This window comes from Copadichromis virginalis, linkage group LG6 (genome assembly GCF_057382275.1).
Source record: "Copadichromis virginalis isolate Kocher_CV1m ecotype Utaka linkage group LG6, C_Virginalis_male_GT1.1, whole genome shotgun sequence".
NCBI lineage: Eukaryota > Metazoa > Chordata > Actinopteri > Cichliformes > Cichlidae > Copadichromis > Copadichromis virginalis.
In genome coordinates, this window is record NC_140623.1 from 3,866,331 (window position 1) to 3,880,320 (window position 13,990).

Here is a 13,990-nt window from a genome sequence, read left to right on the forward strand (position 1 = left end):
TCTGTGTCCCGCTCATGTATTGACCCATGTGCCTGTTCATCTTAGCCGATATGATGCCTGACAGGAGCTTCCATGTAGTACTGAGGCAGGTTATTGGTCGGTAGTTGGAGGGGACCGGTCCCTTCTTGGGGTCCTTGGGGATCAGGACCGTCCGGCCTTCAGTTAGCCATTCCGGGTGTCTCTCGTTAACTAGCAGCTGGTTCATTTGTGCTGCCAGACGCTCGTGGAGTGCAGTCAGCTTCTTCAGCCAGTAGGCGTGAACCATGTCGGGCCCTGGTGCTGTCCAACTCTTCATACTGGAGACCCTTTCTTGGATATCTGCCACTGTGATGGTTACTGGACCCTGTTCAGGGAGGTCGCTGTGGTCAGCCCTCAGATCCTCTAGCCACTGAGCATTGCCGTTATGGGTTGCATCCTTCTCCCATATGCTCTTCCAGTATTGCTCCGTCTCCAGCCTTGGTGGTGCTGTTCTCTTATTGTTCCCTTGCCACTGAGAGTACACCTTTGCTGGTTCTGTGGAGAACAGCTGGTTTATTCTCCTGCCTTCTATCTCTCTGGTGTACCTCCTCAAGCGGCTGGCCAAGGCTGTGAGTCTTTGCTTGGCAGTTTCCAAGGCCTCAGGTATGGACAGCTTGCTGTATTTCTTAGGCACCTTATTTGTCGCACCTTTCTGCAACTCCGTTAGTTGGCTAACCTCCCTCCGTGCTACTTTGATCTTGCCCTCTAGCCTCCTTCTCCATGGAGGGTACTGCCCCTTGTCGCTGTTCAACTTGTAGCCAAGCATCTCACTGATCACTGTTGCCGTATTGTAGATCAGCTTGTTAGTGTCGGTAATCGTGGTTGTAGGTATTGCCCGTAGTGCTGCATTAACATCATCTAGCAGACCTTCTGAGGGAACTTCACGTAATCTTGGTAACCGGCTACGCGGGATCCAGGTTTCAAGCTTGGCCATGATCCTATTTTTCAGGTCAGTTCCTCTCGCACTCAACGATCCTTCTCCTATCGCACTTGGGGCTATGTACCCAATCTCGGGTGGGGGTGATGATATCTCCCCCCTGACCTGGTGTCCTGACTCCTCCTTGCCGTAGCATTTGTGTTGTACCTCGTCAATCTCTAGCTGTGAGAGCAGTCCCTTCTTTCGAATGTTGGAACACTGAGCTACTAGTTGTTTCGCCGTCATTGTGGATGTTGGGTATCGAAGAATCCATAGGTCCCTCATCCTATTCATGTAGCCCCTTCCGCCGGGGTTACTTGCATAGTAGCATTCCAACAACGCCCTGTTTTCGTCTCTTGCCCACCGATGCCTTCTTGTTCCAGTAGCCCACTTTTCGTCAGGGTGCCCTGGTTCCTCAACACCTGACGCGGACCTTGTTGATCCGGGCGACGTCCGAGCCGGCATGCCTTCATATTTATCTGTCTCGCTCATGTCTGCGGTAGGCTTGCTTAGCATAGGGGGTCTAGCCTATAAGTCTGAATATATAGAATGATCTTTTGAATATATAGAATGAAGCTTGAATATATAGAATGAAACTTGAATATATAGAATGATCTTTTGAATATATAGAATGAAACTTGAATATATAGAATGATCTTTTGAATATATAGAATGAAACTTGAATATATAGAATGATCTTTTGAAAATATAGAATGAAACTTGAATATATAGAATGAAACTTGAATATATAGAATGAAGCTTGAATATATAGAATGAAGCTTGAATATATAGAATGAAACTTGAATATATAGAATGATCTTTTGAATATATAGAATGAAACTTGAATATATAGAATGATCTTTTGAAAATATAGAATGATCTTTTGAATATATAGAATGAAACTTGAATATATAGAATGATCTTTTGAAAATATAGAATGAAACTTGAATATATAGAATGAAGCTTGAATATATAGAATGAAGCTTGAATATATAGAATGAAACTTGAATATATAGAATGATCTTTTGAATATATAGAATGATCTTTTGAAAATATAGAATGAAACTTGAATATATAGAATGAAACTTGAATATATAGAATGAAGCTTGAATATATAGAATGAAACTTGAATATATAGAATGAAACTTGAATATATAGAATGATCTTTTGAATATATAGAATGATCTTTTGAAAATATAGAATGAAACTTGAATATATAGAATGAAACTTGAATATATAGAATGAAGCTTGAATATATAGAATGAAGCTTGAATATATAGAATGAAACTTGAATATATAGAATGATCTTTTGAATATATAGAATGAAACTTGAATATATAGAATGAAACTTGAATATATAGAATGAAACTTGAATATATAGAATGATCTCTTGAATATATAGAATGAAACTTGAATATATAGAATGATCTTTTGAAAATATAGAATGAAACTTGAATATATAGAATGAAACTTGAATATATAGAATGTATGAACCTCATTTTTAGAGATGATGTGTTTCTGAATTCTCTGCCTTTACAAAATGGCATCAGCTGAACTATTTCAGTACTTTTTAGAGCTTGACAACTGTTTTGCGACAGCTGTTCAAACTGCAAATGGTAGAAATAATTTGAATTTATACTACGTCACCTTGAAGAACACGTTTTCATTATTGCAACATTTCTAGTGCTCATGAATAATGTTCAACAAAATGTTTCTGGGAGAAGATTATGCACACTTCTTGAGGGAATTTATCAATCACTGATGGAGATGTCAACTGAGCTAACACTTCGAGCAGAAGCTGAAGCATATGTTATGGGCTCATTATATCATTCTACATCTCAAAGAGGAAGGTCAAGGTAAGTGATAAAAATGGAAACAAATTCATTCATAATGTGTATGGCACTTGAAAGAGTCAAGAGATGGCAAACAAGATAATGAATGCAAGAAATAAGAAAGAAGTTAACATATTTCTTCTTTTGTTTCTAACTCTTTTAGGTACAACATACCAGCTACTCAGCTGACTGACATGCGAGACTTGGGGTTTAGTTGGATGGCCATATCTCAAATGTTGTCAGTAAATGTTGGAACACTGTACAACCACAGGATACAACTAGTGGACTATGGAAATTTGCAATTTGAACAGCTGTCGCAAAACAGTTGTCAAGCTCTAAAAAGTACTGAAATAGTTCAGCTGATGCCATTTTGTAAAGGCAGAGAATTCAGAAACACATCATCTCTAAAAAAGAGGTTCATACATTCTATATATTCAAGTTTCATTCTATATATTCAAGTTTCATTCTATATATTCAGACTTTGGTTGGAATATATATATATATAATATTTTCCTAAAGGGCATTCCATTTTATATATATATATATATATATATATATATATATATATATATATATATATATATATATATATATATATATATATATATATATATATATACTTCTAAAGCTTTACAGCCTCTTGGCACTGATTTTATATAGTGTTGCTGAGCCATAATGTGTGTTTTATAAAGAGAAAATAGACAAGGCGGAGGCATTAACGTGCATCTAATAATCTCGGGACATAAACATGAAAGTAGATCATGTTTAGATGGGAAAACAAAAAGAGCTGGGAGCCAAAAAACAAAGCTAGACTAGACTATGTGTCTCAGGTTAAAATCATGTTGACCTGTGAGGATATGAAACAGCAGCACATTAAAAACAGGGTCACATTACTCTCTCTCACTCTATTTCCCTCTGATGCTAGCTTCAATTTAGCTTCAGCTGGGACAGAGAAACAAATGCACACACTCACACAAACACAGACACACACACACACACGGATGCCGCGTGTTAATCTAAGTTAAAAGCTAAATGGATACATAATGCCTCAACTGAGAGCATTATCCTTTTCTAGAGAAATCCTGTTCAACAGCAAATAGTCACACACACACACACGCACACACACGTACTGTATATATAAACTCACAGCTCCCTTATCGGATGCTAATGGCACAGGTTGAACATTAATGTGATGTGGATTATACACAGCACATCTCAAGCAGATATTTGTAATAAATCAGTAGATTCACTCTGTAACGTTTAAGCTGAAACTTACCAGCTACTTCTAAAGCTTTACAGCCTCTTGGCTTCCCCAGAGCCCCAGGGTTTCATCAGTGTTTATAGTAATAGCCTGACATTTGACCTAACATAATATAAAGTATTACTGCATACAGTGGCTCTGATTAACTGCTGGACTGTCCTAAAAACTCCTCTGCTGTTCTTAACGTTTACATCACAAGTTTGCTTCAATAACTGTATTTGTTGTAGCAAAATTCAATGTTTGTGTGAATAGTTAGCATCATCTGTGTTTTAGTGTGGTACTTAATGGCTGATAAAAGGAGGGTTATTCTAGCATAAGAGCAAATCAAGTATAAATGACAAACGATCAACTTTTGTTGTTTAACCTTTCAATCCTTTACTTAGGTCCTCTCTCCAGTAAAACCTTACATAAGTGCATATACACAGCCCAAGTCAAATTATACACAGTAAACAATCAGTTGTGTTTTAATGATAACTCTATGCACAAATCAATTTAAAAATATCATACTGGTATTGCAAATGTTTTATTCAAAGTCAAATTTTCACCTACAACTAATTCATGATAGCCTGTGTAGGGGAACCCCCCCCAAAAAAGAGATGACAGAGAAGAAACGGGCTAGAATTTTAAAAAGGAATGACTGCACATTTTCAGGGAATCTCTCAAAGAGCAAAATGACACCGTTGTACTGGATCACACACATTAAAAGCACCACAGATAGTAACGAAGGAAAAAGGAGAGACAGAAAGATGAGGACAGCTGAGGACAGTCAACACAGACAACCTCTGTCCACTGTAAGCCGTGTTTGGAGGAGAGGGCTTCCCACTCCAACTGACCATTATTTATTATGAGGTTTGATATGGTGATAGATTACAAGCCAATAACAGAGCAGATATTGGACAACCAGGACAGAAGAAATGGATGACCCAGTACGAGCCAGGTAATGCAGGACGAGACAAAGGGTGCCATGTGGATTTGGGGATTTTTTTTAGAGTGCTCTGCTCTTGTGTTTCAGACCTCTGTGAGTGTAGTGCATAAAAGGGAAGTATGTCAGCGGGCTGGATTATTTCAATAATCCATCAGATCATCCTGCAGCCTGCCACCCTGAACAGCCATCTTTAAATAGATGGCTGAGATGAGAGGTAGCGGATGGGTCTGCAAAGACAGCCTGGCAGAGAAAAGAGAAACCAACGTTGGACGGGCGGGGTGCAGCAGGTAGAACAGTTTAAGAGGCCAAAATGAAGTAACGAGCTCCACCACTCAGGGCTTACACCTTTTGGAGATCACAAACGTTTTAGAGTGTGCATGCAAGATGTAACTAAAAAGAATATAAACAGACATGTTTTCCATATTAGCTTTAGGTCGCGGCTCAGAGTGTGTTCTTTACAATAGAAACAGTAACTAGAAAAATAACCTCAGCAGAAAAACGTCAACATCTAAGAAGACAGCAGAGAAGCCCTATCTGCTGATGAAAAGCTACTCGGCAGATAAAAATGATCACTGCATCTAAGATCATAGTCTGCGCTCCAGTTTCAAATGTTTCTATTCCATTGTAGTTGTCTGTTAGCCCATTATATGTTGTCTTTGGTCCCACTTAAAACTACATGGCAAAAACACCTGGAGCTTAAATTCAGTAATGAGAAGTGGGGCATTCTTTATCAGAACATCTTTGTTTCATTGTTTTGTTTATGTAAGATGTACCCCAACTCACCTTTAGATGTCTTTGTTATTGAACATGTACTGGAACAATCATCGATACTGGAATAAGAGCTGAGAGCTTAAGATCACAACATTATTATGTGGAACTGCAACACTAGATCCTACTGTATATGGGAGAAGATACACAATAGTGTGTATATGTCTTGAGATATCCCTCATCTCTATATATTTTGCAAGGAAAATGGGAAATTGGTACGAGTTACATTAACATACAAATGTTAATGGAAGGAAGGTGGTATGGCCGCCTTTATTCCATATTTGTACATTAGATGTCAAGGAGATGTAAGTAGAAGCGACTCAAACGCCAACCCCAAGTGAACGCCAGTGCATTTATTTACAATGACTCTTAAATACCAGTTCAGAAAGGTCAAAATAGTAGGAACAGTACAGGCTCTTGAGGGTTTCCTCAAAATCCACACAGAATCCAATCCTCTGCCAAAGCCCACCTATCATGGTCCGTGGGAGCAGCTGTGGGGAGTTGTCATCAGGATGGTGCACTGGCTACTCTCTTGGGCGGAGCTGCCTGTCTCACACCTGAGCCATATTTCACTGTTAACCACAAGGGACTGTTTAAACCAGCGCAACCGGCTACTCATGTTGTTTAGTCTCCGTACCATCCTGTTCTGGATTCAAGGCTCACTTCCTTCGTTGCCATTTCCCATTTCCCTGGCCCTGCGTACTACCGTGGGTCCAATTGCGGTGTTTTAGAACAGCCTCTCCCATAAGCTGTTCCCACTTCCTCCGGCTACTGCATTACCCCTGTGTCCGTTTCTGGGTCCCGCCTCCGTGCGAATTTCAGTTCATGACTCCACCTCGCTTGACGGGAATCTATTTATTTTGCGGTTTGCAGATAGGAAAACTTCTCCAATGCCAACTTTATGGCCAGCAGCTCCCGGTCACTAACACTGATGACACAATGAGAGAAAAAGGCACATGGATGCATCTTACCCAAATCCTGCTGCGAGAGAACAACTCCAGAATCTGAGATGTCCACTTCCACAATGAACTGTTCACTCAGATTGGGTTGTTCAAGAACAACTGCTGTGGGTGAAGAGCTGCTTCAGCTTGTCGAATGTGGCTCGGGCTGCAGAACTCCACTGAAACATGTGCCTCGGAGAGGTGAGAGCAGTTAGCCTTGATCAGTCTACCACGGCCTTAACATTCACCAGGTCAGCCTTCATTTGCCCTCTTCTTAACAGTGAAGCCCAAGAAAGACACAGTCAGCATGAGACACATTTTCCTCCCTTTACACAGACGCTTTGGATGACCAGACAGACATGTTTCTCATGCTCCTGCAGGGACTTTGGGAAAATCAGTATATCATCAAGGTACACAAACACAAAATGATTAATGAAGTCCCTTAGGACATTATTAACCAGGACAAGAAACACAGCTGGAGCATTTGTCAAACCAGATACTCAAAGTGGCCAGGATGCATACTAAACACTATTTTCCACTTGTGTCTTTTTCTCATTCTCACCAGATGAAAAGAGTTGGAAGACTACAGTTTTGTGATGATAGTGCCGCCTTGAAAGAGTCCAAATGCTGAGGTGAGGAGTGGTAAGGTTTTTTTTTCTGTAATCTTGTTCATGCTGTGGAAACCTATGCAGAGGCGAAGTGTTTCATCCTTTTTCTTGATGAAGAAAAACCCAGCACTAAGGGGAGATGACGATGGAAGGATAATACCAGCAGCAAGACACTGTGGTACATTTCTCCATGGCTTCTTGTTGGGGTTTAGACAGACTATGTAAGTGGCTGGTGGGCAAAGGTGCTCCGGGTAGGAGGTCTAAATTTTATCCCACTCTGTAATTAATAAAAGCTTTGAGTGACTAAATTTGGGAATCGATGGTGATTTTACCCAGAACCATGAGCCGGAGTAGGAAGGAGTTATCAGAAAGATGTCAGAATCTACACCGTGCCAGACACAGCCTTTCGGCCGCACCAGAGAAGTTGCTGCAAAGGCGCTTTTGTTACCGCAATACAGACAGACACCAGCCACAAAACATTTTCTTCGCGTCTGTGGATACAGCTGGGCCTGACCAAGCTGAATCTGGCTGCTTCCTCTAGGTTGGATCGTTCTGTCAAGGAGACGTAAGTAGAAGAAGGATTCAAACGCAGGGCTCCAAGTGAACGTCAGCTCATTTCTTTACAGTGACTCTTAAACAACCGAAAGGTAGTGAACAGTAGTAACAGTCCAGTCTCCTCAAACGTTTCCTCAAAGTCCTAACACTATCCAATCTTCTCCCAAAGCCACACAAGAACCAGCTCACTACTTCACATCTTGAAAGGTAATCCTGGGCACAAAAACAGGAAGGTAAGAATCTAATTCGCAGGCAGGCAACAGCAAGGCTAGGAGACATGCTGCACTGTTTCTCTAGCCATGACCCAGTGAAGACTGAGTCTCTGTTGCATCTTTATGAAGCAACCAAACAAGGTCATCAGGAGCAGGTGTGTGATTGACGCCAGGTGTGTGGGAGCCAGAAGGCAGGTAACCAGCCATGTCATGACACACACACACAACAGTTTTGACAAGAACACCATTGGCTGAAATACACACCCAAACCATGATAGAGCCTCCACTGTGTTTTACAGATGGCAGTAGACTCATGCTGTTAGACCTTTTCTCAGCCCTGCGTCCTGAGATCCTGTGTCAGGTCTTTGTTGGATTTTTTCCTAGGACACGACTTTCAGACACGGTTTACCTGCTGTAGATAGTTGCCACTTTTTTTCCCTCCACTTGTTCAGTTTCCTCAAAGGACACACTGCACACCAAGTCACACCAAGACATGCCAGGTTTTCAGCTAATAATAACTCTTTAGGAAATTATTTTATGTCTGTTAGTTTTGCTTTCGCTCAGAAGGCGAGTCCCAAAATTAGACAAAACTCTCCAACAGCTGTCTGAAGTCAGAGCTTTTGACTCACAGAGATTACTTTTGTCACGGCTGCTGAGGCGAGCCGTGTGGTGTTGGAGGGAGAAAGGACCCAAAATGCAGGCAGTTGATGATAGTGCTAGTGATGTTTATTTACAAAGTGGCGTAGTGGCAAAACAGGCAATGAGGGATGACAAAACTAAAGAAAACTATCCATCCATCCATCTACATCCGCTTTATCCGAGGCCGGGTCGCGGGGGCAGCAGCCTAAGCAGAGAAGCCCAGACCTCCCTCTCCCCAGCCACCTCCTCCAGCTTATCCGGGGGTCTGCCCCGGGGCCTCCTCCCAGTGGTGGACTGATCCCCGGCTGCCAAGACTAAAGAAAACTAAACTGGGAAAAGTAAATAACAAACCAGAGACGCAGAGAGCGAACAGGACACCGTGAAATACAGATGAACCAGCAACAGGCAGGAGAACACGCAGGGCTTAAATACACACAGCAGTAATCAGGGGATGAGAGACAGGAGGGCAACACAGCTGGGAGAAATCAGAGCTGACGGGACAGGGGAAACGTAAACTGAACACACTCACATGAGACAGAGACTTTCAGAATAAAACAGGAAACTCAGACACAGAGAACCAGACAAGACACTGAACTAAACAGACAGATTCACAAACAGACAGTGTGACACCATAGACAGACAGAACACAGTGGGACCAGGGCAGGCACAGAACAGAAACCTAACAAATGGCAAATCATAACAGAATACATACTCAGAATAAACAAAAGCATAAAGAAACACAAAAGACTGAGTCGGCAGACTCAGGACCATGACAACTTTTACATATGCCAACCTCAGTCTTCTAAACTTTAGTCATGTTTAAAAGCATACAACACAGGAAATAAGAATAAATAAAATGTATTTTACTTATTTCTTTATTTTACACTACAACCTCAGAAAAATTGTTCTCATCAGTCTTTATCATTTTAAGTAACTGTTTGAGTAATTGTTACTCAAACATGCAGAAACAGCTGTCGGGAAGCGAAATAAAAGCTCTGCTGTAACCAAATCACTGAACAAATGTGAGATGTGGGAGGTGATTCGGAGATCAACACCAGGCTATGTCAGGACATATCTTCCCCTCTTTCAATTTCTAAATTTTCCCTTTCAAACACCAAGCTGTTTGCCTCACATTAAAAAGAAATCTCTAAAAAGAAATCAAGCAGTGGATGCACACGTGATCTTGATATCTTTTTTTCAAAATTCAACCACATGAGGCAGTATAAAGGCTGAGAGGCTTCTTCTAATGTCCTGTTACTATTGTTGGTACTCTGGTGTAGTGCAGGTACTGTACAGTATGTACAATGTAGCATCACCTAGTTCCCCTTCTCACAGTCCTTTCTTTCTCCTTACTTTGAATGATCTAGTAAATATTTCAGGCTTCATCCTCAAAAGAGAAAGGAGACAATTAGCACGCGAAAGGATGTTTAAACCAATGAATATACGTATAATCTCAAAACTCCAGAAAAAAACTCCGTCTGATCCCATGTGACATTTAAAATTAATATTTTGTGTAAGACTATGATTAATGATGAAACACTGACTACCCTACTATGGCAGTAGAAGTGGCAGACACTTTTAGATTCATGAACAATAAACAACACTTGTTCTTGCCTTGTGGTCCAGATGTTAAGATCATACTGGAATAATATTGCTTACAGTATGTAGTATAATAGGCAATGTGCTAAAATGTTCCTAATAAAAATACTCACGTGCTGACTTAGAGATGTTCGAGAAAGTTTAACATTGTCACCATATATATTTATTGGCTAGCATGCTAGCAGTTCCTTTTAAGTCATAATGTACTGTAGGTTTGCAGGTACCATGGTTTTAAAAAGTATGTACAGCAATTACAGTTCTATCGAAAACAATTCAATCTATCCAATGTTCCTTATGTTCCCATATTAATGTCCTTGAAATTTAACCTTGACCAAAAAAATGAAAAAGGAATGACATCACCAAAGCCATGGAGTTTCATCCAGTTTTGCTCAGTTATCTGTCAGTCATGTATATTGAGATAGATGCTAATAGTGCCAGATGAAATCTCAGGGATCTTCACAACAAAATCTTTAATACTGGTGCCATTTTTCATGGCAATTTGGTTGTGTGTACTAAAAGCAACAAAAACAAAAAATCTTGACTTTCTGTCGCTATCTCAAAGGTAGTTTCAGTCCCTGGTCTACACTGTGTTTACCTCCATGGTGGTGCGGTTGCACTGGTGAGTATCAGCAAACCAGCCTTCCCCTGTTGCACACTGGTCCAAGTCAATGTCCTGAATGTTGACATCCACACGGATCACACCTCTAAAGCCGAACACACAGACAGTGGGGGAGTGGGTCACAGATGTGTGACAAAACAAAGAAACAACAGTGGCTCCACATGAGGTCAGACTTAGAATAAGTCTCTTCTTTTTCCGCATACATCTTCATATCCCAAAGACCTCACTGTGCCATATTATTTCAATGGAGCACTTCCCTCTCAGACCGCAGGCTTACTTGTGGTTCCTAGACTTTCTAAAAGTAGAATATAAGGCAGAGAAGATAACATGGCAAAGCTGTGGAACCAGCTTCCAGTTTCTCTCAGGAGACAGACACTTTGAATATTAGCCTTTAAAGTTACTTTTTTTTTAGTAAAGTTTACAGTTAGGGTTGGTTCAGGTAACCCTGAGCCATGCCTTAATTATGCTGCAATAGCCTACGGCTGCTGGGGGACTTCCCATGATGTACCACTCTTGCATTCCCCTCTTTTTTACTCCCCATGTGTTTATATCCCACTGTTCCAGGTCAATAACTTTTGACTTCTCTCTAGTCTGTGTTTTGTCCAGTTAAACTGAATTAAATTGCTACTGCACATTTTGCCTGACCATGCAAGACATTCTATTTCAAATGTTATATTTAATTAAACTCTTCAAACACATTCAAACACGAGTGTTATTGTAAATTCATTTCAGAGTGCTAGCTTCTGTCATTTTCAGCGGGTAAAATGGACTTGGAGTTTTGTTTAAACTACTCTGCTCACAGTGACCAATCGATACAACAGGTGTTTAAATGCAACAAGATCGTTAATGGTCTCATTAGGCATGATTTTGCATAAAAAATTATGACTTAAATGTTTTTCTTTAAGACCCTCACATTACTAAGAGTATTCAAAGGACTGAAAAAAGTGCTCCCAATGTGGATGCAAATTTCTCTGTTCATAATACAAAACGTATAATAGCATTTTATGACTGGAAGATGTCATTGGCACCACTGATTGACAGCTCATCACACAGATCAATGGATTCACATCATTACTAAGACGGTTACTAGGAAACTGAATGTACATTCCCAAACCAAACATTTTAAAGTGAACCAACCAAATTTCTATAATTACTGACATCATCAGAGGTGTCACTTCTATGTGTGTGCCTGTATTTATGTGACTGTTATTGCTTGGTTTGTGCGTGTTTGTTTGTTTGTATGTGTGCAGGCCCTAACCTGAATTCTGGTGTCAGGTCAGGCTTGAGACCAAAGAAGGAGGTGGAGAGTGTGAGCATCCAGCCAGGCACAAAGCGTTCATCCATACAGTCCAGAAAAGGAGCACTATCCCAGCGTACCCCACTGCGATTGGTCACATAGCTGTCACCCTGCCCCCACTTAGGTGTGTCCAAGGTATTGAGGTCATTGAGGAGCACTCGTTTGGACAGGGTTGTGATTGGCTGGCTGGACTCTGGGAATTTCAGTTTTCTGAACCAGCTGTCATCAGGGGCAGGGGCAGGTGGGTGCAGGCTCTCCCATGCCTTGGATAAGTCCTGGAGGATGATTGTCTGCACCTTAGCCATTGGGCTGCGAGTTGCATGGAGCACTAGCTGCGGCACGTGGGCAGTTGGGTCAGCATCAAACGTAAACAGGGCCCGCCGGATGAGCACATCAGCTTCTAGAAGGGCACGGACCAGGGCATGGTACCACTCCATATCCTCTTGCACCGTGCTCTCATGCAGGTCACTAGCTTGGAAGATCATGTTAAGAAAGTTGGCAGTGTTGGCTAGTGCATCCATAGCTGGCCTGAGGGGGGCGGTGAAGCTGAGGGGCAGGGGTCCCATCTGCCCACGGGTGCTATACGCCCGTGAACAACGGCCCACTACCAGAGTCGAGGGGTCTCCGGTGTACAGAAATGTCTCTGCCGGTGACCAGTCATCCTCTATTTCGGTGGGAGCTTCTGAAGTGGAAAACCCCGAAGGCTCTGCAGCAGTGGAGGAAGTGGAGGGGCTGGTGGAGTTTTCTGAAGTTCTTGTATTGTTTGTCAATGACTCAGTGCTGTTGGTCGTCTCCACTGTGACGCCTGATGGGAAATCTGAAGCCACCTGCGCTCTGAGGACGGATGGCAGCAGGAGGAGAAGCCAGACGGGATCCATCCTGGACGCACGCTGATGAAGAAAAAAAGGGGGGAAGTAACTGAAGGGGTCACTCAGCTAAAGCACGCTTTGCCCCTTTTGGATTTCCTTTGAAGTGATAACCCGTCACATGTTGTTTTGAACTTTTCATCTTCACATTTGGGAGGCACTGCAGCAGCAGGTATCCGGTAACAACGCTGCCACACGCGCTGCTGAGCTCTCACTCACACTCGGAGCGCACAGCTCCATCTGTGCGCCGCACGGAACCATGCACGCCTGAGCTCGTGTCAACACGAAGATGTAGTTGAACCTGCGAGTCCTCGGTGGTGGTGCAAGGATAAAACTGACGAGGGGAGCAATCCCCGCATTTCTGTTTCCCGTAAGGTGTCTCTAGCGTGCCGTCGCGCTCAGTCTTCGTTTCTCGTGCTTTACAATCACCAGTGCAAAGAAAACGCAGTGTGCGCAGCAAGAAGGAGGAGAGAGGAAAAACCTCAAACTTGGGGCTCCCTGCGTCAGATGGGAGGAGGAGGAGAGAAGGAGAGATGTTGTTGAGATGGAGGGGTTAAGAGAGAGAGAGCAGACTTCTCCCTTCTTCTTTTGCCTCCCGCTCTGCTATCTGTTGCTCCACAGAGCTTCCAGCCCGTCGGGTGGAAGCTCATGATGCTCGTCCCACCCCTCTCTACCGTCGTTCCCTCTCTCCTTGCCTCCCGCCTTCCGTCCTCCCCTTCCTTTCATTCAGCCCCGAACTCCCCCCTCCGTTTTGACAAACCCTCACCAGTGCTTAAAGGTGATGAGAGTGGTACATCTGTTGTGTGTGTGTGTGTGTGTGTGTGTGCGTGCGTGCGTGCGTGCGTGCGTGCGTGTTCACAAAGCAGAGGATGATGCATTCAGTCAGAGATGAGGGTTAAGCTCTGCTGCATTTGGACATCCATCAAAAATATCT

At 42.4% G+C, this 13,990-nt stretch overlaps 1 protein-coding gene across 1 annotated transcript in view; it reads right to left on the reverse strand.

Annotated features, from left to right (window-relative positions):
- Positions 1 to 13,726, reverse strand: part of gpr179 (G protein-coupled receptor 179) — a 33,980-nt gene extending 20,254 nt beyond the window's left edge. Inside the window, exons 1-2 of the mRNA XM_085458302.1 lie at positions 12,152 to 13,726; positions 10,870 to 10,978 (exon numbers count right to left, since the gene is read on the reverse strand). Coding sequence (XP_085314428.1) covers positions 10,870 to 10,978; positions 12,152 to 13,068 — 1,026 coding nt within the window. The 5' untranslated portion in view covers positions 13,069 to 13,726. The remainder of the gene's footprint in view (positions 1 to 10,869; positions 10,979 to 12,151) is intronic.
- Between the last annotated feature and the right edge of the window lie 264 nt (positions 13,727 to 13,990).